The 27,906-nt window shown below is 42.7% G+C and overlaps 1 protein-coding gene across 3 annotated transcripts in view; it reads right to left on the bottom strand.

The window, feature by feature from the left end:
- The window catches only part of PIK3CG (phosphatidylinositol-4,5-bisphosphate 3-kinase catalytic subunit gamma), a 35,196-nt gene extending 11,319 nt beyond the window's left edge, over positions 1-23,877 (bottom strand). Inside the window, exons 1-5 of one of the 3 annotated variants that reach the window (XM_077338158.1) lie at positions 23,531-23,877; positions 14,891-16,882; positions 3,488-3,553; positions 3,162-3,387; positions 1,826-1,929 (exon numbers count right to left, since the gene is read on the bottom strand). In XM_077338158.1, the coding sequence (XP_077194273.1) occupies positions 1,826-1,929; positions 3,162-3,387; positions 3,488-3,553; positions 14,891-16,870 (2,376 nt within the window). In that variant the 5' untranslated portion in view covers positions 16,871-16,882; positions 23,531-23,877. Of the gene's footprint in view, positions 1-1,825; positions 1,930-3,161; positions 3,388-3,487; positions 3,554-14,890; positions 16,883-18,591; positions 18,745-23,182; positions 23,489-23,530 lie in introns of those variants that run through there. The other 2 variants (XM_077338160.1, XM_077338159.1) reach the window with 2 other exon arrangements.
- Between the last annotated feature and the right edge of the window lie 4,029 nt (positions 23,878-27,906).

Raw genomic sequence — 27,906 nt, 5'->3', positions numbered from 1 at the left:
GAGAACAGAAGGGCATTGTTTGCATTTGATGGCATATATAATGTTAGAAGATGAGCATGTGAATAAGCCTTTGATGGTGTACTCGATATTGTTCGGTCCAGTGATTGTGTTGTCTAGATGTATGTGACCCAATAACATCAACTACACCAGGGGTAGTCAAACTGCGGCCCTCCAGATGTCCATGGACTACAATTCCCATGAGCCCCTGCCAGCGAACGCTGGACATCTGGAGGGCCGCAGTTTGACTATCCCTGAAGTATACCATCAAAGGCTTATTCACATGCTCATCTTCTAACATTGTAGAATGGAAAGACATATTTTTTGAAACAAAGATGTTTCCCAAGCAATTCAAACCCAAGTGGACACAAACAAATCCAAATTGCTGTTTTTTTCCTATTTATCTCTGGAATCTGTTAGCCATTTTCATTATGCTGTATGCTAATTTACCCTCACACTTGCCTATAAGTATGAACTGATTACTTCAATTTCATGATATTGTATCTGAAGAAATGTGCATGCACACAAAAGCTCATAACTTGAATAAGACTTTGTTGGTCTTAAAGGTGCCCCTGGACTCTAAATTTGTTCTCATGATAATAACATAGTAGGTAAAAAGTAAACTCATGAGCCCCTTGGTCCATCTAGTTGACAGCACCTGGCTCCTGCTCCACTTCTTTTTCATTATCATACGGCTTCAGAATTCCCTCTTTGTATTAAAATCCGAGACTCACTCAATTGATAGTACAATCCTGTTGATGCTTACCTCAGAATAAGGTAATTGTGGATCATTTCATTTACCTATAAGTGCACATGACTTGGATCAAGCTACAGGAGAAATTTACTTGGAGAAAAAAATCCAACTTGGGATACATGGAGGAAGAGGTTAAAATTGTATGGCACTGTAGAAACAAAACCACATTGTGTACAAGACTGAAGTAGACCCTAAGAATAACCCTTCTGGTTCAAACCAATACTCAGAATTTTGCTTTCAGTACCATTCAGCTTGGGCAGACCACAAGTAATGGCCTACACTCCTGGCAGGTTAACTCTGAACTAGTTAGTCACCTTACTAAAAGCCACTGAAAGGACAATCTAACTTATCTAATACCCTTCCAAAAGAAGCTATGCTATTGGCCACTGCTACATCTTTTGGTAGAGAGTTCCAAAAATGGGATGCATAAAGTTATTATTTTCATGAATCGTGAATTTTATTCCTATCAACATCCTAGTACTCTGGGAGAGTACTCTATATCCACTTTGCTGCATAAAGTTCTACTGAAATCTGGCCTCAATATCTCAGTTTGATCTTTATAACTTCTCAGTTATGAATCTGGGAACAAGCAGGTAGTCATTGTTATGGTTTCAGCATCTTGACACCTGTACCATCTGTGGTTTTGAACAAGATTTTCCTTACTGGTCAATCATACGTTCTCATATTCAACAATCAAGTGTTATTGATTTCCCACAAAAGGCTGAGAAAGCAGCTAGGGAATTCAGGTGTCTGTTTAAAACTTTCTTTTTGTCATCATAGTTTTGCTTAGTATTGGGACAGTTTATTTTCTTAGCTGTCTCCACATCACATTTTAAAGAGAAGTGTTGAAATCTGTTGGAGGGTCACCTTAAAGCAATCTATTCCCACCCAAAAGTACTATTTATCCTCCGTTTCCTTTCAAACCCCTTGTGCCCCAACCTACTAAACTTGAAGATTAATTAAACTTGAACACTCCACGAAGTGTATGTCCAAAGGGACATAAACAAAACTGTAACTTACAGGTGTGCTCTAGACTGGAAATAAAATGCATTTTTAGAAATACAGAATATTTACCACGAGGGCTCCTGCTTTCAATCCAGGGTCATATGGAACTCTAAAGCATTCAGGAAATTTACTGTCCTGCAGTTTCTCAAGTTTTTGTTTTAGTTGTGTGATAACTGAAAATTGTCAATCAGAAGAAAAAAAATCAAATATTAGTTAGAGAGCAGACTGCTTTTCCAGGGTTGTCTGTGAATTGAGAGATTCTGTTAATATAATGTAGAATCAGTTCGCTTGAATCTGTTTGTAATCAAGATTTCCAAATGCTGTGTTGTTGCAAAAACCTGTTTGACTAGAACAGAAGTTAGAAGTCAAACTTCTATTTCTCTCAAGAAATCTTGTCCATTTCTAGGCTTTACCTGATTAGACCACTGAGCCATGATCTAGATTAAAGGTAAACTGCTGTGGATTCACAGCTGACTCATGGAAACCCCATAAACTTCCACTTCATGGATTTTAAATGGAAGAGATAAGCAGACATGGTTTGACATTGCTTTGATTTACATAGCAGCCACAGTCTTTCTTGATGGTCTCCCATGAAAATACTTATCTTGCTTGCCCTCCAAGCTCTGATGAAATCAAGCTAGTCTGGGATACTAGGTCTGCTCCATGACTTAGATAAGAAATTACCAAAGTAACTGCCCAGGCAGTGGTACACATACCTAACTAACCTCAACCAAAAAAGTCACATGATGATTATATTCCCTGTGAGTCATCCCACCAAACACACACTGAGTGTAACATAGTGTTCAGTTTATACTAGCACCTATAACCTTTTTAAGTACCAAAGTACCTTTGAGTACACAGGGCTGTCTTCTCCCATCACTGTTGAATTGCAGCCAGCCCTCCGGTGCCTGGAGTGGGGGGAGCAACTTGCAATTCAGATTTATGATACAAAACAGTGTGCAAGCCTTCACATTCTCCATATATCACCAGGCAAAGGCCTTGCCCACTCTTCTGGAACACAGGTGGAATGTCAAACATCCACATGTGACTCCCAAGCCACTGAGGATTACTGTCCTAAAGATTTTTCAAAATGCAAATATATTACAGTCTTCAGTCTATTTCTGACACCAAATGTCAGAACTGTACTTGGGGACAGAAATTCAACACAGTGGACCTACTTCAGAATAAATATGCACAGAATGAAATCACACCAGGGTAAAGAGAGATATGACAAGCTTTCTGATGACCACTATGTGCCTCACTTTTGAAATATATATTATCATCTAAGTGGAGATGAGGGCATAAATCTATATAACTGTATCAGTGAATGATATTATAGACTTCACAGCTTACCTTGCTTCATACACATGACAATTTAGATACTGAGTGTAAAATCTGTATGTACCTTGAGGAGTGACGTCATACTTTTCAGCAGAAACGAGCTTTATCTCCATTGTTACTTTATGCAAGAGCTCAGTTACTTGAACCTGTTTCAGGAAGTCGTCTAGCATTGCTTTTCCACAGCCTCTAAGATAAGCTTCTAGGATCACGGCAAATCTTTGCTGATAGTGCATGGATTGTGCAATCTCACTTCTTAAAAACCAAAACAAAAAGTGTCCAATTCTTTTGTTCTATGGGTGCAGAAGTGGGGGGGGGGAAGTCATTAACACACAAGATGTCTTCACAGCAGACTTTATTTTGCCTGTATTTTTTTTTAATCCAAACACTTACTTTTAAGCCTCGTTTTAGAAGAAATCGGGCTAATGCACTGTCATGGTAAGGCTCAAATTTCACAGCCTGAAAAAAAAGATAAACAGAAAAGGCTTTATTTAAGCTTTCCTATAATTTAAAGTTATATTACTGGATATATAACCCTGTGTACTTCTTGATACCAAAAATCCTGATTTTAAAAAATGTCTTTAAATGTGTCTAAGGAAACAGCATTTAAGAATCTTGGTTCAGGAAGGCAGGTCTCAAAGGATCCCTAAAATGTACAAGAGTCTACTTCTTACAATACCAATGGGGTTTTTGTACCACTTCAACACATCTGACATTGTGGGCTTAAAGTTTATAAATGTTTATGTTATGATGAACATGTTTGTTTTTAAGATGCCATACACCCTCACACACTTCCCCACTCTGAGATAAAAATTTTCCTAAAATAAAATACTGGTCCTTCACAGACTGATCAGCCCTTGTGGTGTGGTTACTTTGTTATAAAATAAAGCTGACTGTCCAACTTTGTCACTGAAAAATCTTTTGACTTTGCTGAGCCCTGGAACTTTTTGGGAAGCTATATAGACCGCTTTTCTTTAAAGTTGGTCAGAATGGCATTAAGGCATTGTTAACAACTAACAAAATATTTTATTTCAGATCAGATAGGGGGAATGGATAGTTGGAACAAGGAATTAAAGCTTTTATACACAAATCAGTTATTTTACAATTTAAATTTCTTTGTTACAGGCTTTAGAGAGATTTTAAATGCTTTTTTTAGAAGCGGAGATTTTTTTACACTGAGGAGTTTTGTTACTGCGCTTATCCAAAACAACTGTTTTTCTTTTTGAGTTTCCTGAACTCCCCTCGTTTCTATAAGGCATGTACCCTTCTACTAGTACACCTAATCTCCCATTCCCAGAAGTACCAATATCCCTCTGACTTCTGAAGAGTCTGAAGCAAGCTTTCTCTTTCACATGTCTATCCTCATACCTGATTTCCTATTTTTAACTAGACAGGAATACTCCTTTTCTCTCTATTGTCTCTCTCCTTTGGCCTGAATTGAAAGCATCACCTCACTGCTCAAATTCCCCCTACCAAATTAACTCTTCCAGTTCCCCAGACATTGTGTAGATCTGCTTTCAGCTTTTAGTAATGACTCTTTTCTCTAACTAAAATTTCTCTTCAGCTGTTCGGATGTTCAGCTAAGACACAAACAGGTTTTCCCTAGACGCGGGTTCTGTCAGAATGCCAACTAGACTCAGAATGAATTCTGTCCAGCACACAGCTACTATATCAATTTCTTCTCAGCTGTTGCTGATTAATTAGAGCATTTGGCGCTACTGGTTCTTCAAACTCTCTTCTACTGGGGAATTTTAACCCTTCATTCATTGTTATTTCAGCACTTGAAATCTTATTTTTATACTGCTGTCCATCACAACCTCTTGTTCAGTAGTCTCCAATTGAGAATAATCTGGAGTTCTCCCAAACTGAGAGAGCACAGTTGTTTTGTGGTAGACAGAGGCATTCTGGAAAGGGTCACTTGACCCCCAACAGAAGTAGTATCTATTCCCAATTCTTTCTTTCTTATCCCCCTCACTGGCAGTCTTCAAGCAAAGGTTGGATGCACACTTTTCTTGGATGCTTTAGGATGCTATGGGCTGATCCTGCGTAGAGCAGGGAGTTGGACTAGATCAGGGGTAGTCAACCTGTGGTCCTCCAGATGTCTATGGACTACAATTCCCATGACCCCCTGCCAGCATTTTATGGCAGGGGCTCATGGGAATTGTAGTCCATGGACATCTGGAGGACCACAGGTTGACTACCCCTGGACTAGATGGCCTGTATGGCCCCTGTTGATGTAATGATAATACAGATGGTACAGGAAACGACAGTTCTTGTATTTTCCAACTCTGCTGAGTAAATACATATGACTAGCTTATCATGTGATTATTTAGTCATCTGTATTACTGCAAATGCAATATAATTTTTTCTTGCAAAGCTTCTGTTGGACCATCATTTGCATTAGCAAGCAACAAATGAGACACTTAAGTTTGGAAATTTGTACAATTTGTTAAGAGTTTTGAACAGCTCATGTTCCCTGCTTTTTCTTCATGAGTATTCAAATTTCAAAATGCTCAGCCATTTGTCCACTTTGAAAGATTTAAATACTGAATTTATTAAGAGTGTGCTTCATAGTTCATATTTATTTTATTTATTTATTTATCATCATACTTTTATACCGCCCTCCCCGGAGGCTCAGGGCGGTTTACATTATAACAGAGAACCATACATAAAACAGTCTGTAGAACATGTACACCAATAACCAACAATTGCAACCAAACACAACACAGTATAACAATAAACAATCATAACACAAACAGGTCCAGGGCTTGTTGATGGGATTCTGAGGGGGGTGGCTTATTGATTGAATTCTGAGGGGGGGGTGGGGGGGAGCAGGGGCCCTTGGTCGCTGTAGATTACATCTGATCTCGGCCAAATGCCTGGTGGAGGAGCTCCTTTTTGCAGGCCCTGCGGAACTGTTTAAGCTCCGTCAGGGCCCTGATCTCCTCTGGGAGCTCATTCCACCAGGTAGGGGCCAGAACAGAGAATGCTCTGGCCCTGGTCGAGACCAGACGGACTTCTTTAGGGCCAGGGATCCTTAGCTGATTGGAGGCAGTAGAGCGCAGAGCTCTTTTGGGGGCATAGGCGGGGAGGCGGTCCCTCAGGTACACTGGGCCCTGACCACGTATGGCCTTGAAGGTAATTACCAGAACCTTTAGTCTGATCCGGAATTCAACTGGTAACCATTGCAGCTGATGGAGAATAGGCCGGATATGGGACCTCCATGGTGTTGCCGTGAGGATCCTGGCTGCTGCATTTTGAACTAGTTGTAGTTTCCGGGTCAGGGCTAAGGGCAGGCCTGCGTAGAGCGAGTTACAAAAGTCCAGTCTAGAGGTGACCGTCGCATGGATCACTGTGGCTAGGTGTTCCGGGGCCAGGTAGGGCGCTAGTAGTTTGGCTTGGCGGAGATGGTAGAATGCCAGCCGCGCTACCTTTGTGATCTGGGCCTCCATTGTCAGGGAGGCGTCCAGAATCACACCTAGGTTCCTGGCAGAGTGAGCCGTAGAGAGCTGCACGCCATCCAGGGTAGGCAGGCGCGCTTCCTCGCATGGGCCCTTCCTACCTAACCACAGGACCTCCGTCTTTGAAGGATTGAGCTTCAGACGACTCTGCTTGAGCCATCTCGTCACTGCTTCCAGGCAGCTGGCTAATGCTTCTGGGGGAGAGTCAGGGCGGCCATCCATCAGGAGGAAGAGCTGGGTGTCATCTGCATATTGATGGCAACCCAGCCCAAACATCCGTACCAGCTGTGCGAGAGGGCGCATGAAGATGTTGAATAGGATAGGAGAGAGGACCGCTCCTTGTGGGACTCCACAAGTAAGTTGCCGGCGGCCTGATGTTTTCTCTCCTATTGCAACCCTCTGTCCACGATCCTGGAGGAAGGAGATCAGCCATTGAAGGGCTGTCCCTTGTATTCCAGCATCGATGAGGCGGCGAGCTAGAAGCTCGTGATCGACTGTGTCGAACGCTGCTGAGAGGTCTAATAATATCAGCAGTGCCGACCCGCCTCGATCCAACTGGCGACGGAGGTCGTCCGTCAGGGCGACTAGGGCTGTCTCTACCCCATGGCCAGGCCGGAAGCCAGACTGGGATGGGTCTAGGACCGAAGCTTCTTCCAGGTATTCTGTCAGTTGGTTTGCGACTGCCCTTTCTATCATCTTGCCCAGAAACGCTAAGTGAGACACGGGCCTGTAGTTGTTAGGCTCTTGTGGGTTTAGAGATGTTTTTTTCAACAGTGGACGTACCACAGCCTCTTTCAAACCCTCCGGGAATTCTCCTGTTGTTAGAGATAGGTTTATTATCTCCTGGAGGGGGCCCATTATCTTTATGCCAGCTGTTTTCAAGAGCCAGGATGGGCAAGGATCTAGTGGGCATGTAGTTGGTCTTGTTGTCGCTAGAATCCTGTCCACTTCGGTCAGCGTGAGTCGTCTGAAGTTACTCATAGTTTTCTCCAAAGATGGCCAAGGGGCCTCTAGTTCACTTTTTGTATCTAAGGTTGGAGGGAGGTCGTGGCGGAGTGTCGAGTGTTACTTCATTTAAAACAGCTTATATCATTCTTCTCTCTTATCCTCACTAACAACCTTGTAAAGTAGGTTACACTGAGAGGGTATGATTGATCAAAGGCCACCCAGCAAGCTTCCACAGCAGAGTGGGGTTCTGAAGATGTGTCTCCCAGATCCGAGTCTGACATTCTAATCATTACTCCATGCTGACTCTCAAGAAATCATAAATCAGATCTTCTCTCAAGTTACATTTGTTCATATATTGTCCAATAGAGGGGAGGTAGGACTTCCCCCCTCCACTTTTTATTTCAAGGAGTAAAGCAAAATCCACTTGAATAGAGTCCATGTGTTGAGATTGCCTGTGGATAATTTTAATTACACACAACAGGGGCTTTGAAAGAAACTTCCCATCCAATCATCTACTTTTGTAAGCAATTCAGAAGGAGCAACAAAACACTGCAGCAAACCACCAAGCAATAGGTACAATTAAAATCTTTACTCCATAGCAACAGAACAAGGCAGAAATTAGGGGCAGTATAAGAGCAACCAGAAGTATTATAAAAATACCCTGTCATCTGAATCTGAGAACTTCAGCATTCATTTAAGGAGCACGCCAACTTTCCCATGTGGGAAACAAGCCAACTTTCCCATGTGGGAAACAAGTTGCATTCACTCATATATAGGAACAGTTACAATCATCAAAGAAAGAACAAAGCACAAGAGCTTCCCGATCCACATCATGTCCGAAACTGTAGTAGAGATTGGTACAGGGTTCAACTGGTGAACAAGTGGGTTCTGTTTTGTTTTGTTTTTAAGCCTATCTATTGCTGTAAACTGGCTTGTGATTCTGCCAGCGGTTTCAGGTTTTGAAGTTGGGGTATCCTGTAGTTATCACACAAGATGGGAATGTGCAGGGCTCCACATATTCAAATTGCAACTCTTCCCTATACCAACATCACTAATGCTAGCCCAAGGAATTCCACAGTTCTATTTGATGTAGTATGACGACATGGTGGTGGGGGAGGGACATGCAAAAATTAAAAAGCTATCCCACAAGAGTCCCCTGGGTCCCCAACTATCTTTTGAGGATGCAGGCACCTTAGCATGGAAGGAGGAGTACGGTGTATTGGTACTGTTACAGCCACTCCCAGAGGATCTCTAGAAATAAGAATCTCAAGCCTTATAAATAAGAATTTCAAGCCTCCTTTCTTCCTTTGCAAAAGAACTGCGTATCAAAATCTTTATTCAAAATCTAGCCGTTGGTCTGACAAAGTTAGTATTATCTGTATTTTGGTTAGAAGAACAGTCCAACCACTGGGAGGAGAGCAAGCCTGGAGTGAGTTCTGCTCTTGTAAACATACCTCCTTTTATGCAACAAGCACAGTTCCCTGGACTTGGAAGACTAAAACAAAGCTCTCATACAAAGAAAAGTTATAGCAACTGAAGCCTGAAGGAGAATGGAACCACACACTGGCTAAGGAAAGTCCAGGTGTTTATCAGTCCTCCTCCTACTGCAGCTGTGGAAAACCCTTTCCTTGGAGTTAGGACAGCCACTAAAAAGGCCCTGCTTTACAAAGGCTCCATTTTTTGAAAAGCTCACTGGATGCCAGGGGAAAATGCAGCAAGTGCTAAGTTGCCAATGGCTGCTATGTTGAGAAACCTTGGTTAGTATAATAGCCTGGAGGCTATGAACAACATACATTTCCTAACAGTGAATCTTGATCTGTTTGCATAGTGCAGCCTTTTCAACTTATTTATCATTGAGAAACCCATGAAACACTCTTCAGGCTTTGAAAACCCCCCCAAAGTAATGTGACAATGCAGAATATGGTTGTGAAGCATAGCTGTGTACATGCCTACCCGAGGCACCTCCTCTTCCCTTCCTCCAGGCCTATCACTGGCCATTGGGGGGGGGGGGCTTTGATATGACCATATATGGTCATACCATTCAATAAATGTTTAACAAATTTAAAGATAAATTAACTCCTACCCATTTGAGAAACCCATCGAGGGCTGTCAAGAAACCCCAGGGTTTCATGAATGCTTTATCCAGTTTACTTACAATCACAACTGTATTTTAATATGACTCTTCCCCTGGAATATTTGCTAGTTAATATAATGGAACAATTTTCAACATTGGAGCCAGAGCAAACTTAAGGCACAGTTTCAGTTGTCACTGAATAATGTGAACACAATATAAAAGGTAATTAATTAACTATATATGGAGAGCAATGTCTGGTAGAAGACTGAAAAAAACTCTGTAAAGGTGAACTATATTATTTATTTAAAAAAAAAACAAAGCCTACATTTATCATTGCTTACCATTTTGGCTTGCACAGATATTTTTTCTTCCACCAACATCAGCAAAACTGAGTGTATTATAAGTATCTGTTTGAGGATCACATTACAAGCAAACAGGTAGTACAAGCTGGGGCCCTGTGAGGAGCCACCGGAGAAGGAAATCATTTGTAAAACACAGTCCACCTCTCAAAGTTTCCCTCCCCAGAATTCTCTAAACTCTCAGGGGCTTGATCAAACTGATTTCTCCTGCACCCCAATCCCTTTCACTGAATCTCAACTGGTATGAATCCTGTGTCCCTTCTGGGACGTATTTTAGGAAGACTTTTCCTCAAGACACAGTCAGAACACCCTAAGAAAAAACCAAATATAATCGGAGTATTCTGTCCAACCATACATGTACCCATCTTTGTTCTACCTGCTCTGCCACCATTTATCTCTCAAAACTCAGTGTGCTGCCTTACTAATTTACCTGTGTCACTTTCCCCTTCCAATAGGACTGCTGTGTGCTAAAAATCAAAAGTAGCACAAAATGGGCAAGTAAAGGATTTTGGGGCTCCTAAAATTCTTCATCAGATCATACAAATAAAAGTAGGTGAAGAGAAAGGGAAGGACAATGTTTCGGGGCATGAGGGAAGACTCCAGAGTTGCAGCTCTCTTGCAATGGAGACCAGGAGGGGCTGCAGAGTTAATTGATGGTGATAGGGACAAAATGCACCAAAGAGCAAAGGGACAAATTAGACTTTTGGTTTATGCTCTCTATTTTGTATTTTGGGTAGTCCCAATAAAAAGTTATTATATTGTTGCTATTGTGGGGGGGGGTCCCCCTTTTGGCCCAATGTGACTACCTACTTTTTTTCAGCCTGACAGGAATTCCTCAGAAATACAGTGCTGTGCAACATTAATTTGATTATACTATTCAAATAATGATGCTGCAGACCACCCCAATAATTTTTTAAAATTTCAAGTATCAGTGTTAACCAGCACAGAATGGCTGGAAATCCTAATGACAGAGTAAAGGTAAAGGTATCCCCTGTGCAAGCACCGAGTCATGTCTGACCCTTGGGGTGACGCCCTCTAACGTTTTCATAGCAGACTCAATACGGGATGACCTTGCCAGTGCCTTCCCCAGTCATTACAGTTTTACCCCCCAGCAAGCTGGGTACTCATTTTACCGACCTCGGAAGGATGGAAGGCTGAGTCAACCTTGAGCCGGCTGCTGGGATTGAACTCCCAGCCTCATGGGCAGAGCTTCAGACTGCATTTATGCTGCTTACCACTCTGCACCACAAGAGACTCCCTAATGACAGAGTATGCAGATCTAATTTTAGAATCAAGCAAACAGGCGGAGTCATGCATCCAGTTCTAATGTTCAATACTCTTTTCTTATTAGGAAGGGTGCCAACTGGGACAATCCTCAATAATCACCTCCTTCCTGTCATCCATAAGCTAAAACAAAAAAATGACAGCATAGCTAAAGCATGAGCCCATCCATTCCAGCCACAGTCATGCAAATGTCAGCTTTCCCTAGCAGTAAACAACCCCACCAACAGAATTCATAGGCAATCTTTGTTTCCATCCTAAATCAATCACACCAGAACACAGAATTTATATCTACGTCCTTAATCCTTATGTTTGTATCCAGAAGTTATAAATCTATTTCTTCTCTTATTTGCACATGTTCCCTCTCTGCTCCCCTTGCACAGAATATGAGTGAAGGCATCCCTTGTTTCAGGAATATAAAATCCCATTTGCTGTGATGTCCAAAGCAGGTGCCGGGGGCAAAGAGGGATTTGTTTTCTCCAGGTGCAGACTGGGAAGTTTAAATGGCCTAGAAACTTGCCAAACTGAGCAGCCCGTATAGTGCTCTAAGCCGGCACAGCAGGGACACAGCACCTCAGGCCCCGTCAACAGGGCTGTTGATAAGGACTGGCTCACCCATCGCCCTCAGAGGTAGTATTTATTTATCGATTGGATTACTGATGCTTTGTAGGCTGTCTTTCTCTTCAAGCAGGCTCGGGAGAGCTAGCAACATGTAAAAACCCTTACATACATAGTTAAAACTGTTAAAATTATTAAAATTATCAACGTAAAAGACGTTAAGTGCTCCGACAAGTTCACCAATACAGGTTGACCCAGATTCCAATTCCCCATGGTGAGGGATGAGAGGGGGAGAAAGGAGACCCTTCTTGATCTCACTTTTGCTTGTTTTGGCTTCAACCATACACCTGGTGGAAGAGCACCACTCTGCTCTAATAGTTCCAATGGGACTTGGATCTCTGCTGGCAGCTCATTCCACCAGGTTGGTTCTTCAACAGAAGTCAAGCCACTGCCCCTTTAAGCTCCCCAAGAAAGTCTCTGAGGACAGGAACAGATGTATTATTTCCCCAGAAGCTTCCCAGTACTCTTTGTTACGTGTTTTTATGAACCACGAAGGACAGGGTTCCAACAGGCAAGTGATTGGCCTAATTGAAGCTAGCAGCCTATCCACCTCGGTATGTGTAAGTCCCCTTGTGTAAGTACCAAACTGATAACTAGTAAGCTATTGCTGTTGCCGCAGAAGGGTCTGAGCCAAGCAGCTGTTGGGGCTTAGCATCTTGTTCCAAGCTGCCAGTGACCTTTCAGGACCTTGCCCACCAGCCTGGCCCTGGTTTTTGTCATACAATCCACGACTTCAAACTGTACATCTTATTATCTCAAGGGACACATAAAGCTACCTAATACTTAAACCAGAACATTGGTCTACCAAGCGTAGTATTGTTTATTCAGACTGATAACAGCTCTCCAAGGTCTTTCGCATCACCTGGGCTTTTTAACCGGAGATACCAGGGATTGAACCTGGAACCTTCTGCACACAAACAGAGGCTCTTCCATTGAGCTACAATGGCTCAGGGGACAGAGTGCCCATCCATCCTTTCATGGTTTTCAGAGAACCTTCTACATTCCCAGGTACTGTTTGGTTGGCTCTTATGGGCAGGCAGGCCAATAAAGTATTTTAAGGGCCACTAACATCTGTAATTTATTTTCAAGGCTAATATCACTATTAGTCTCCAAGACAAGTAACGGGGAAAAACAAGCTGGACATAATTCTGTAAGTCAAAAACTTTCCCATCCTGTCTTTGTAAGCTGGTAGCTTCCTTTGAACCTGAATATCACCTGATAACTGAACAGCAACCAGATAACCGAACTGCAATTGCAGGGAACTGGCATGTCTTTTATGCTTTTATACAATTCGCAACACAGCACTAATGGCTATTTATTCATCCAGGTTTACAATTACTGAAGCACTGAGGACAGACAGGTTCAGGGTTGCCCTTTTCTCAATGTCTTTTAAACAGCTGCATGGCTGTCCACTTGAAACTTGAGGGCATTTTTGACTGGCATGGGTACGTAGAAGTGAGGAAAATCATACCGGCTACATTTTGACATGTTAAAGGCACCTGAGCTCAACCAGGAATTTTGCATGCAAATTTCATACGCATATTAGGCTGTTTCTACCTTAACAGAAACAAATCTTATTAGCAATTCTTCTTGAAACAGCCAGCTCTGGAATGCTCATTAATGCACCTAGACTGGAGTGAATGCTGCATTTATTTAGATAATTCATACTGTTCCCACAACAGAGAGGGATGAAAACCGGAGTCTCCTAGATTTTACTTCTCCCCTTTAATGACTGGTCCTCTGATCAAGGGTAGAGATCTAGCAGTAAATAAGAAAACCTTGGACACAAGGCTGTTTAACACAACTGTTCCATTGGTCACTGCGCCATAAAGTAGCAATTCACTTTTGCAAATGAGCCATTAAAGATTTCAGAACATTCCTTATAGTTTGATTTGATGGAAGCTCCAAAACAACACTTTTCCAAAGCATTGTTTCAACACATCTGGCTGCCAGTCAACAAGAGCTGAGTGATCAAGACTGTTTAAAAACACGCTTGTGATATGCATTGCCAATATGCCCTTCAAGGCTGTCCAGACGCAAGCCTGCCCCCAAACTCAGACCTCCTCCAGGCCCCAGAGCTGGTCTGCAGTCTGAGAGGAAAGGAAAGGCACCAGAGAACAGGCTGCAAGCCTAAAGCAAACAAGGGAATCCTCAGGTGCCAGGCAGCAGATGGAATTAATGCCTGGACCAGGGAAACTGGCAAGGCCAAACCAGGCCCAGGCGTAGGAGATATTGAGTGAATATGGAGGGGTGGATGATTGGCTCCTCAAAAATAGAGGAGCAGGAGGAAGACCAGAAAGAGAAACAAAAGACAGGCTTAACAGACAGGGCAGGGAGCAGCATAATGCTAGAGAGGGAGACAGAGTGCTATTTGAGGGGAGGCGAGGGGAGCAGACCGACCTGTCTTGCTCATCTACAGTCCTATCTTCCCCAATCTTAAAACCTAAAGAGCTCCAACATGCAAGGCATGACAGCAAAGAGGGGTGAGAGTGATTCTGTGAGAGGGGCGCTCACAATAGCATTATCTTATATTGCTTTTAATAATTTGGTTGTGTTCTTATCAGAATCCCAGGAATTGTCATATTGTGATTGATTGTTGGAGCTGTCTGTTATTGCCAGGCCTGTGATACTTCTCAGTCCCTGCTTTTGCTTTGCACCTCAAGGCTGAATTTCTTTGTCCATAGTTCATGACTTTCGATTCTCACACCACCTCTTCACCAAGCTATCTCCCCCACTGACTCCCTATGCCTGTAGATTGTAGGATTGTTTGGTCTTCCTCTGAAACCCAAGTCATCACCTTCCCAAGGGAGGGGGAAGGTGCTTGTATTTTATATATGCTCTCCTTTGTGTGTAAAGTCAGTTCTGCCTATAGTTATGCTGGATGTCTGAGCTTTTGATTAAGGAAGCTTTCTAAAACAGAATTTTACATGTCTGAAGTCGAGCATTCTGACAGTTCTGTTCTGAAAGAGCAACCAAGAAGATACCTCAGCCTTCACAATAATCCTGGATTCATTCAGATACATTCAGAGGCTGCCACAAGGACATTCTCCCTTACCTGAACGAGTTGCAGGAGATAGTGAAGAACGTCATCGTCCTCTAACCCCTCCAGTTTTTGCACTGCCATAGCTCTTACATTTTCATCTGAGAAGTTACAATCTAGGAGTTGCATTGTCAGTCCAACATCCAAAGCGCTACAATCCCAAGCATCTCTGTTAGCTAACAGTTGGTAAGTTTTGGCAACAGTTTCCTGCTGTCCCCACCTCACCGAGCTAAGTAACTTTGGGTATGCCTTTGGATGCTTTATACTTTCATATCTAAAATGCCACAACAATTCTTTATCTTCTGGTGTAAGTGGGTTAAGAGGGTCGGTGGCTATGATCTCTTCAAGCTGCTTCCGCAGCTGGTTGGGCATTTCAGCTCTAGTCCGGTCCCCCTGGGAATCAGCAGCTATCCTGTGTTTAGGTAAAGCTATTGGGTGGCAGTATCTGTCCAGAACAATTGAAATAGCCATTGAGTTTTCTTTATCTGGGTTGGTAGCTGACGTGAGTTTATCTGCATTGATGCTTCCTTGATCTTCCCCTTTGCCTGTGATTTTCCACATATGGAGCACATAGTTGCCAGTCCGTAGCAGGGAGCGGTGATCAATCAGCAAAATATTTACATAATAGAGAAGCTGAGTTTTGCTTTTGGTATCAGGACTGGAAGGATCATGTGACTGGAGGTTAGTCTTAGTGGATGATGGAGGTGCTTTACCACAATATATCTGCAAATTCAACAATGCCCCTTTGGGTAAGTCTTTAATCTTGATGTCAAACTCAAGCCAAATGTTCCACAGGACTTCTTCAGTGAATGGTTTAGCTGTTGTTCTTCTCTGAGACAAAAGCTGCTGTCCATGTTGAATGTTAGCCTCAATAAATACAGTCAAGTCTGTGTTTCTTGGTAGCACAGGGATATCAATGCCAATTATCTTTACCCTAAATTTCCTGTTGCAATCCCACAGTGAGATAGTGAACACTTTCTCGTGATCTTTACCATCTATCGTTAGTTGTTCATGATATCCTGAGACTCCAGTGCAGTCATCGACTAAGGGCCACTCCTCTTTTTGAACTTCATCTTGATTTGGGTCAGGTGGACTATCTAGTACTAGATGAATCTCCTCCCCGTTCTTAAGACACTGTCTTATCCAGTGGAAGTTTCTGATAGGTGTCTCTCCTACAATATACTCATCTCTGCCACTTACCCTGAGAACAAAGTCTAGCTCACTATATTCTTCAGGAATATTGATCAAAGATTTCTTCTTTGCCATTTTTGTGAAAAAGTTCTGAAGGATTAAGTCTGGAGTGTCATCAATGGATACTTTAATCTTCTGGCTAGTTGTCCCTCTGTGTATATTTATTAAAATGTTGTTATTGGTAATTCTACTAAGCAAATATTCTGGGAGAGGTTTCGATGTAGTCCAAGGGTGCATGGAATATAATTTGGGGTCTCTGCAGGACACTTCAATTGTCCGTGGAGTGACTAACCTGCGACGAGCAAATTCCAGCTCATCATCATGAACATTACGTATATCAGTGACATCATAACCAATCAAATAATTGAGTTGCTTTTGGAATTCCTGAACTTCCTCTGTGGGCTTTTGCTTTTGGAATACATGGATTTTGCCTATCTTCTTCTGTAGCACTTTCCAGTACAATATACAGTCCAGGGTCTGTATTATCTGATGTTTGTCATAGATTTCATACCACTGTCCCTTCTTTTGGTATTGAAGAACAAATTGATCTGGAGTGAATTTATGATAGAAATCAGAGTTCTGATTCCTCTCTATTGCTCGCATCCAAATCTGTGCTTTCATCTGCTCTACTGTACAGTTGCTGGCTATGTCTATCAGCATGTTGCTTGTAGGCAGAATGAACTCAATGGATATTAACTCTGTTGAAGACAAACTGCTTGTTGTACAGTAGGGCTTCATCCTCCGCCGCCGCCGTTTGTTATCCTCTCTCATAACAACAGGTTGTTCACTGTTCTCCAAATCCATGCCACAGGAAACCTAGAAAAATACATGAGAGAAAGAAAAAGTAGTCCTTTTCCTAATCAACTTCACATTTCTGCTGAATCTTCAATATAATCATCAAAATCATTTTTACATAAATGATAGCAAGCCAAAATTCAAGACATTTGCCCCTTTGCGTCCTTCCAATAAAATAAACAGAACTGACAGGCTTCACTTTGGGAAATATTGAGCATAATCCAGCACAAATGTCTGAACTGATTATTTACCTGGAATAGCAGTGCCTCTATTTAAAAAAAGACTGCTATGGGGAAAAAATATACAGAGACCACACCAACATGCTGTAAATCTAAAAACGTCAGATCCATAAAAACTTACTAAAATGAGATCTGTAAAAATTCACTACTTATTTTACTTTCCTTTTTCTACATTTATGAGCCCCATCCAATGTCAAGAGTCAACAGCAGATACCACTGTTCAAGGCTACTGGCGAGCTCCAATCAGAGAATGGCATCAGACATTTTGAAACTATTTCTCTGAAGTACAGTTTCCTTCCTCAGCTCTGATTTTTCTCTTGTTATAGATGATATGCTTGGATAATCCTTCTAAACCCAGAACTACATGTTACTACTTTTTAAAGGTTGTCAAATGCCATTTGCTCAGAGAAGATTTATTAGACTAGTATGTCAGCTGAAAAACAACTACATTGTGGTTTTGTTCACCATTTTGTTCACAAAATCTCAGGGCGTGGTTCCCTAGATACAAAGAAATCTAATACTGGATCCTACAATACTGATTATTTCTGTAGCCTTGCACAAAAGATATTAATAAGACCATTAGAGAAAGGAACATGCAGATTCTTTGCCACCTCATAATTTCAAATAGCCTACCTTCTTTAATAATAAGAGATCAGTTACCCAAGTATTAAGCTATAAACGATTACCAGCAACATATTATTTATATCTGACAAATCATGTTGGTCTCTAAAGCGTACTGGAATCAAATCTAGCTGTTTTACTGCAGACCAACACCTTGGAAACTATTTTCATATTGTTCAGGCAGTTGATAGAGCTGGCTCAAAAAGGTTTAGGGTGGAATAAACGCTGTTAGTCTTCAAGGTGCTACTGGATTCCTATTTTGGTGCTACAGAACTAACATGACTGGAATTCACATTACTTGATAACAATAAGCATGTCCAAACGAGCATCACTGGCAGGCACAAGAAAAGATGAAACAACTCCTCAGATAACATACAGAGAATATCTCATATTCTCTCTAATGCACTTAAGGACAATCTTATCAGATTTGGCTAAAGCCCACTTAGTCTAACATTTGCAGGGAAGATGCTTCTGGAAGTCCAAGAACTGGGTGTGAAGTAACTTCCCATATATTCAAAACAAGTCCTATACAGGCTAAATAAATAAACAAATCTCCCTGGCATTAAGAAAACATAAAAAGAATTTTCCCCTCCTCTGCTTTATCAAAGAAAAACAAAGTTGCCAGACACATGTTGCTTTAATTTTTCCTTAACCAGTATGCCCAATATTCCTTCACATCAAAACAAAAAACAAAACAAAAAACCCCATCTGTTCCCCATCCTCTGTCTCTCAAACAACCTTAGGAAAAACAAACAGAAAACCCCAATATGATCAAACATGCTACTCAACAGGTTTCCTTATCGTTTCCTATAGGCCAATAACAGAAAACATAATTTTAAGAAACAAATGGACTGTCTAAGAAAGCATTACCTGGTTGAAAGGCAGAAACTGAGCTGTTGAAGACAACTCATTTGTTTAGTTCTTCAGCCCAACAATTTGAAAACAGCTGCAGTTCACAGTAGGAAAAGATGTTCATGGAAGCGGTTCTGCTTTTTTATTTGCCTTCATAAGCAGATGCAAAGGAAGGTCTGCCGTAACCAGGAAGGAAGCTTTAACCCACTGGTTATAAACATTGTTGTGTTTTTATAGGCAACTTTCTTCCTGTTAGAATAGGCAAAGAAATGCTTCCGTAATGGCTACCCCCACCCCCCAAAAGAGGAAACTTGCTGGTAAAGACATGGCTAAAATTTGTCCCAAAGAACAAAAAAGAAAGAAATGAGAAAATTAATCATCATTTATGAAAATAACAGATGATCAGTGCAAATACAGAGTTATTCCATTCTAAGCTGGATGAATTCAATGAGCTTCGGGGTGCCTCTGCACAGGATTGCAATGCACGTCTTACGTTTGGCGATAAAGAAGTTCCCTCTTAGCTGAATGGCTCTCAGACTCTGGAACAGGCTCTGTATTGAGAGCACAGGACCCCAGTGGGGAGAAGGCACCAAAGGTCCAGAGAGGGGTAGCATTGAGGCAGGGGGAATGTTCCATCCACCACAATGTTTTATTGCACTGTTCTCTTGTTTGTATTCCAGGGTTGTTGGTTTTCTTTTTTCCTTTTCTTTCTTGCAGTATTTTTCTGTATTTTTTTGTGTTATAGCGGTGGTCCCCAACCACCGGGCCACGAAGGCCCCAGCACTGGGCCGTGGCTCCCTCTCCCCGCCCCCCCCCCCCCCGCAGTAAGAAACTTCCCAGGCTGCAAGCAAATCGGCCGCAAAAGCCCGGCAAGCTTCGTTTTGTGGGGGGGAGAGGGAAGCAGGGCCATGCATGAGCATTTGCGGCATGCGTGACCGCGCAATCGCCCTCCCCACCACCGCCGGTCTGCAGCCCTAGAAAGGTTGCGGACCACTGTATTATAGTATAGTGTTATAGTATTTGATTACCTTATTCTGTATTTATTTAAAATATATCTGCATCTCTTTCTCCTGAGTATCACAGAAGCCAATAAAATCAATCATTTGATTAAACATGCATTAAAACATAAGATATTTTTCACAGTCATGAACACCTGGTTCTCCAAATGAAGACCAAGATCCAGCAAGATTTCTGAGATCTTAACACTATCTTGTAGCTGTAATTTATTACACCATGTTTTTCAGCTCATGACTTTGGGATCAGGCAATCACTCACCCAAATGCTAATGTCCACATTAATCACTGGAACTCCAGGCAACCTTCCTAACATCACCATCTTTACTTGTCTCGCACTTTTCTAAGCTCCCTTGACTTCAGTGACCTTAAGAAGGGGATAACTCTGCTTAGTGAACTTAGAAGGGGGTAACACTGCATTTCCCTTTAGGCCATTAAAGGTCAGGCTGTCCAAATCAGCTTAAGGTCCCCAGCCCCAAAGAGTTAAAAGTGGCCTCAACCAGGGACAGAGCTTTTTTGGCCCTAGGCCCACAACGTTTATTACAATATGATTTTTTGCAACTCACAGCTAACTTCAGATATGTAAGGAAATGAAATCGTAGTAGTAGTGATTAGTTTATTACACAATCATATCATAACAATAAAAATATAATACAAAATATACCTATTTACACCAAAGTAGTACAGGAGAAGTAAGGTAAAGGTAAGTTAAAGGTATCCCCTGTACAAGCACTGGGTCATGTCTGACCCTTGGGGTGACGCCCTCCAGCGTTTTCATGGCAGACTCAATACGGAGTGGTTTGCCAGTGACTTCCCCAGTCATTAGTTTACACCCCAACAAGCTGGGTACTCATTTTACCGACCTTGGAAGGATGGAAGGCTGAGTCAACCTTGAGCCGGCTGCTGGGATTGAACTCCCAGCCTCATGGGCAGAGCTTTCAGACTGCATGTCTGCTGCCTTACCACTCTGTGCCACAAGAGGCTCTACACAAGAGGATACAACAAATAGAAATTAAATAGAGAATCTTTCCTATAGATAAAGATACTGGGGGAGCAAAAGTATTGCTGGACTTTTATTTTGTGCCAACAAACTAACATGGCTACCTATTTGCAAGCCCCTAATAGGCAAAACATCACTGCCATGTTTTGAAATGAACAGACCGTTTTTTGGGGGGAGGAGAGAAAATCTTTGTGATGGAAAATATTTCTTATCTTCACAGAACTCCTTCCTCAATGTAAAAAAACAAAAAAACCTCAAGAGCAATTCTACAAAGAGAACAGAAATAAAAATAAGATTTAAAAAAACACATATCATTTGACAGAACTCCACTGAGCAGGTGTTTGTGGAAAGGGCTTTTCACCATGTCATTCTTTGTCACGGCAGCACTAGAAGCAGAGTCTTCTAACTGAAGTGGCTTAGCATGTCTCATCACGAGACAGGAACCTGTTCTGAGGCATGATGTTGAAAATAAAACAAGTAAGCAATTGTATGCTTAAATCCAAAAAATCTGAAGCCCAGATCCCATCATACTTTATCAGGCTTTCTCAACCAGGGCCTGATAAGGCCCTGACCCTGGTTGATATTGTACTTCAATATCTCAGAACAGATATCCACAGTGCAGCTTTGGTAGCATGCAGATTTATGTGCACGTGAGTAATCTCTTGCCTGTTAACCAGTTAATTAACTGGCAAACAGCACTAAACTCAAACAAAGCAAGAGGCTAATTCAAAAACTGGAGCAACCATGTATATAATAATGAATGCTGCATTGGAGGAAAAATGAAATATTTTAAGTTGATGTAATCTCTGGTTGATTTTTTTAAAATATCTTGAACTCTGCCCTATTCTTCCAAACTCATGTTGGTTCTAGTTCCTGGAAATGGCATTACACAAAGAAACCTCTGCCAAAATGATGGTTAGAAGTATGTACATGATCAGACCCTTTCACTGCATGCATTATCAGGACGTGGACACTGTATTCTTCTGCCTGCTTGGAGCTCTGTTAGCATCAAATTTCATTATATATAACTATAGCAATAAATAACTATATATAATTATACATATATAAACATAAACTGCATCACAGGCAATCACTGCTACATATACAAGCATATATTTAGCTTTCAGTATATACTTAAGTCTACATCAGTGAGAACTGAAACAACAAAATATTGGGTGATATGGTATCTTTGCATTCATTAATGATTTTGTCCCTCTCAGAATCAAGTGCTCAGTAAGTTCCCCTTATTACGCCCTACTACAAAATGAAGGCCTTCATTTTATACTCTGACAGTTTGTCACGCTTAAAAGTGGATAGAGCATCTTTTTCTTCATGTGATAAACATAATATCAATCTTTTTCTTCAGCTGATAAACAGCATGATATCCATCTTTAATTGGGAAGCTAAACAGGGCTAACTCTGACCATTATTTGGATGGGAGACCTCCATGGTTTTAGGTGGTAGTTCCTTCAAGGAACACTAGGGGTCACTACGCAGAGACAGGAAATGGCAAACAACCCCCAAACATCCCTTAATCTCCTGTCTACATAACACACGTGCCATACAATAAATAAATAAATAATCCAAACAATAAGGCAAACATGAGAAATAAATACTATGTTGCTGGCAGGGAAGCAATGGTTTCAGTGGTAGCTTTTTTGTGTGTGTGGTAATAGCATTTCTTTTTGCACTCAATTCAGTTGCCATTAAGCTTCAACAAGAGTGTCCTGCCTCTTTAATAGAGGCTTCTTGTGTGAAAACTGGCAGCTGCAATGGGATAAGATGCCATGAAGCCTCTATTAAAGGGTCAGGACAGATATGTTATCCAGCCAATGAGAAACTCAAGCATACACTTGCTTATAGCCCCCACAATCACACTTCTCTAGCAGATATACATGAAGAAAATCTTCTTCACCCCTTATTCCCCTAAGCAGCTATACCTACTGGAGGCACTCTAACAAACCCCTGCAATTTCTCTGTGTGGAAGGCAGCAGTGCAGTCAGTCTTGCTGGCCTTTTAAGTCGTTACTGAAAACAAACTACGGTGCCAGCTAAAATCTAATTGCCAGTGATTCTTAGCTCATACCACTCAATAGAAAATGATGGATATGTCTGTTGTAGGACAAAGCCTGCAAGGAAGCACTTATCCCAAACAACGAAGTTCAATGTATACCCAGTAGTATAACACAGCGTGCATTGCCTACAGGAGTTTGTTTCTTTAGAGCCAAACTATCCAAAAGTTTACTCTTCAAGCCAGGGAGGGCCGGCCAGGGTCAGCAGACCCAAGCCTCAGTCCCAGATAAAGATGTGCATTTTCCTTTGAACACGCCTGGAGCCACTTCCCTTCCCAGAGATGAACCAGAACCAGCCCAGGCCAATTTTTATATGCAACATAAAAGGATGTTTCGTGCCTGTCACTGCGGGTAGCCCCACCACTGATGGGGGTGGAGCATTTCCAAGATGGAGTAGACCCCAGTCTAAATGCACGTGCTGCACTTCACCACTTTCCCCCCTTCGTAAAGAAGCAATTTTGTTTGTTTGTTTGTTTACAGTTGCTAACAGCAGGGGCTGAGAGTCCTGAAAGGCCCCCCTCGCACCTGCAGGCTCTCCAGAGCACCGACGCTCGGCTGGAAGCAAACCACGTCGGTCTCGACCGGCGGCTCCTGTTGACGCACTTCTTGGTTGCCACAGAGGAAGGAGGGCTCCTCGGCGCAGATTCGTTCCCTTGGCCCAGCCCACGCCGCGGGCTCTTGCAGTCCCCAGGCGAGGGCTGGCGTCGCCTACCCCAAGGCTCGGAGGGAGGGGAGCATGTTGTGCTGGGCAACGCGGGTCCCAACGCAGCCACCCTCCTCAATAGGGGCGCCACCTGCAGCAGCCCCTCCGGGCGAGGGTCCTCCCCACGGGCCAGGCAGAGGGGAGCCCCTGGCGCGCCCCGTCCTACTCACCGCTCTCGCCCACCGGCGCCCAGGTGTGCAGACGAGCCGCTGGCCTCGGCCACTTCCTCGCGGCAGGCGGCGCCTGCTGACCCTGGCTGGGCCCTCCCGCCTGCCAAGCGCCCGCACAGCACCTGCCCGGGCAACTCAGGCGCCGCACGCACTTCTCAAGCGGGAAGTGCGCCGGACGAGACCAGCCAAGCGGGGGGCGAGGGGGCGTGAGCCCTGCGAGGAAGCAACCAGTGCCCGCCGTCACGCACGCCGCTCCCGACGCTCGGCTGCCACCTCCAAAATGTCTCTCGGGTGCATTTGGAGCCCGCTGTTCCTTCAAGGAGCGCCGGAGTGCGCAAGGCCTCCCTTGCTACGGACCACCCTCACAACAATCTTGTGCGGTAGGCCCGACGCAGAGAGAGCGAACTCTTGACTTTTTAGCCTCTTCACAATCCATGTATAGCAGACAACTATACTGCCTGAAAAAGGGAAGCTGCAATCCTAGTGGACCCCACAAGGGTTGCCATTATTTATCCAGCCTACAATCCCTGTAGTGTGTACGCTTGATTTTATTTTAATATGTTGAGAATTCTTATGTTGCAGTCAATACCTACAGCTGAATATGTGCGACCCTACTTATCCCCGATTTCAGTTGTATAATACATGTGCATTGGCTGTTTCTTACAGTGAGATGTAAGCACACGCAGATAAGTTGTTTGTGAATTCACTGTAACCTGAACAGTACTGTCATGTAGCAAAGATTGGGTGATATGGTGGGGTTACTCATATGTAAACAATCTGAGTTCAGTGAGATGACCTAATGAGTGGGCAACTGAATGGCAGCCTTGTTTACTTTTAAGTCATTCCTCTGACTTTTTTTTATTTACAGTAAACAATGCAGTAGTTATATTAATATGTCTGTATTTGAAACACTGTTTACCTACCCATTTCACAAAAGAGGTTTAAGGCATCTTGTAAAACAGATTAAAATTACAGATCACCGGATCACAGGCCCCCAAATGCTCTCGTGAATAGTTCAGTTTTACACCACAGCATATTTCATAAACAGGCACAGAATATCAAAATTGTGGGTTCTGAACAGCACATTCTTTTAAGAAATAAACCCTCCTGTGCTCAATAAAACTGGCTTCCTAGAAAAGAGCATTAAACCACCACTTTCCCCCATCCTGACAAGGTGGCTGTGTCCTTCTTGTTACCTGACTACATGATAAGCAGAAGTTCAACTGATGCAGCTTTAATTCACCCATTGAAGTCACAAATGTCCACAACCTAGATAAATAACAGCAACTCTTGGGAGTATACAAAAAAGTTCCTGCAGACCTAGGATTATAGCCTCTCTTTTGCAGGCAGTGTGATTATCTGCTGTGCATGAATTCAGCAGGTTGACACCTTCCCAGTCCTGGGGATGCAGCAATGTAAAAAAAATCACCACTTCACTTTGTCTATTGTGTAGTGGATTAACAGCATGGGAGATTTGCCGACCTAAAAAAAGGAAAATAAGGTGCTGAATGGCTCTAATCACTTGATACATCATTTTCTGTTTATATATAGCTTATGGCTACAAATATACAGTCACAGCAGCACCATATTTCCTTAACAAATAAGTTTCCATTGATTTCAGTGAGAAAAAGGTTTAGGGCTCCAGTTTTATTGAGCTCCAGTAGGACCCAGTTCCATGTACATGTATTTTGGGATCTGAGTATTTTGGGTGATAGCATTTTTGTTGCTGCGAAGTCATGTTGCGAAGTCATGTCAGACCCACTGTGGGTCGCAATTTGTGACCCTATGGACAATGATCCTCCAGGCCTTCCTGTTCTCTACCATTCCTCAGAGTCCATTTAAGCTCGCACAGACAGCTTCAGTGACTCCATCCAGCCACCTCATTCTCTGTCATCCAGAGAATGAGGTGGCTCGATGGCATTTTAGGGAGTTCAAAATTATCACTGTAGTTCAACCAATTTTCACTCTGTTGCTAATATTTACCAAGTGATTAACTGTTAAGTAGAAAAAACACATCTCCTATGAAACTACTCCAGATTATCAAACCTGGTTTAACCACAGCATGGTTAATAACATTGTATATGGGTCTGCCCAAATACTTTTTCAAATGCCTACTGCAAGTTCCCTTCTAGAAATTCAATTCCCAGGAACACGGGGGCCTCTGACTCAGATTGGGGCCATGACATATAGGAAGGTCTTCATTCTCCACACTTCTTTTCCAAACTAAAATGGCCCCAGGGGGCCACATGTGCTGATAGAGCACATTAAAATTTTCCAATAACATTCCTTGGAGCTGTTTGATACTGGGGAAATAGTGTAAGCGACTTTTTCTTTCACATTGCGGTCCCAGTCCAAACTGGGTTCATACACCTAGGAACAGAATTCTGCCAGTGGGGAATTTGAGGGCCCTTCTCTGATAGAAAGTCAATGTAGCAGGCATGGATGTCTTGGGCTGCAAATATCTTCAAAGCATAGCCAAGCCAGTGTTTCAGTCTTAAATGTTTGTGTATGCTTTGCATGTGCGGAGTGGTAAATTATTGTATATTATTATGCTGAAGAAAGGGTTTTTTTAATGTAAAGAATTGGTAAAACAGTCTTTAACAGAATGAGGATGCTTGTGGTCATTTATTTTTGCAATAAGTTTTTCATTTACTTTCCTATGGCTATATGCAAAATGTGGCCTTGCCAGAAAGAGGATCCATCCCATCTTTAAACAGGACTGTATAAAGGAGTAAGGGCACTGTGGGAGGAGTTAGGGCGGGCCCTGTCCGGGATAAAAACTCGGAGGGGCCAATCAGGAGCCGCAAAGCGGCTCCTGATTGGCCCCTCCAAGTGTCCATCCCTGCTTCACCCTCCAAGTGTCCATCCCTGCTTCACCCGCACAGACAGCCACAGGTGAGTGGTGGGCCGCGCTGCCTTCTCCCGGGCGGCGGAGCGTCCTCGCTGCGTCGTAGACGCAGCGAGGCTGCTCCACCGCCCGGGAGACGGCTCGAGAGAGCCTCGGGGGCCGGGGCTGGCCTGGAAGCCTTCTCCCTGGCGGCCGAGTGGCCTTGCTGCGTCATAGACGCAGCGAGGCCGCTCCGCCGCCCGGGAGACGGCTTGAGAGATCCTCGGGGGGCGGGAGGGTGGGAGCCGGCCTTTTCTCGCCCTCCAGAGCGCCCTCACTGCAGCGAGGGCGCTCCCGAGGGCGAGAGAACGCCCTTCGCCGTTTGGGGAGGGTGGGGGTGGTGGGAGCCGGCCTTTTCTGTCTAGCGTCCATTTTATGGCAGTATAAAATGGGCTTTAAATCTAGTTATGCAAATAATTGGGTAGCGATGGACAAATAATCTCAAGAAATAATCTCAAGAAATGGTTAATTTTATCAATCTTCTTAACTAAGAAAGTTAACATTGCTATCCTAGGAACACCTACTTATGCATACCCTTCTCCCTTCCTTTCTTCTCTCATAAGGGCCACAAATTAAAACATACATAATAAAATCTAAATTAACCAAAAAACACACCAGTACAATAATTAGAACCAGAGCTATAATGCAAACACATAATTGACAATTAAAACATTGGGCAGGAAGGCAAGACTGAGAGAACAAACAAAACAAGTCTTCACTCACTGGCAAAAGATAGCAACAGAAGGGACCAGACGAGTCTCCCTGGTGAAACTGTTTTGTTGCCATGACCAAGGAAGTCCCTCTTAGATTGCTACTCACCGGATGCATTCAAAGCAGGGTTTTTGAAGGTGACTTTTTGTTCATAAGAGAAAAGGTGATCCAGTAGATTTGTTGGTCCCAAACTATATGGGGTTTTGAAAGTCATCCCCAGCACCTTGAATTGTGCCCAGAAAAAGATCTGAAGCCAGTATAGATTGGCCAAAAAAACCAATTTATATTCTAACATTATCAACCCTTAAAATAGATAGCAAATCCTACGATACTAGTCTTTATTATATTTGTATTTCACCCTTCCACAAGGTGCTTAATAATGGTATACTTGGCAGAGAGTACCACTAATATCTAGGCCCTACTCTGGTTTCTCTTCAGATCGTATAAATCTTTTGCCTTTTATTGGAATCTACTATTCCTGTGCCTTTATTTGAACACATCATGTCTATTGTCATGCTTTGAAAAGCCTTAAGAGTGGATCCCTGCAGATCAGATTGCTGTTAAAAGCACAGGAGCAAGCCAAGCCTCTATTGGATGAATTGGCAACCTTTAACAGCATTAGCTGACCCCTTAACAGAATCAGATGAACACATTGTTTCATGTTTGTTGGGTTTAACCTTAAGAATACACATGTGATGTTTGTTTTTTTTTTAATAAAGAACAGAAGAATCCAAAAATCTCATCAATACACACAAGAGGTTCATAGATTGATGAAAGT

This window comes from Paroedura picta, chromosome 5 (assembly GCF_049243985.1).
Source record: "Paroedura picta isolate Pp20150507F chromosome 5, Ppicta_v3.0, whole genome shotgun sequence".
NCBI classification, from domain to species: Eukaryota; Metazoa; Chordata; class Lepidosauria; order Squamata; family Gekkonidae; genus Paroedura; species Paroedura picta.
The sequence above is the reverse complement of the archived record's forward strand: the minus strand, read 5'-3'. Positions and strand labels throughout refer to the sequence as shown.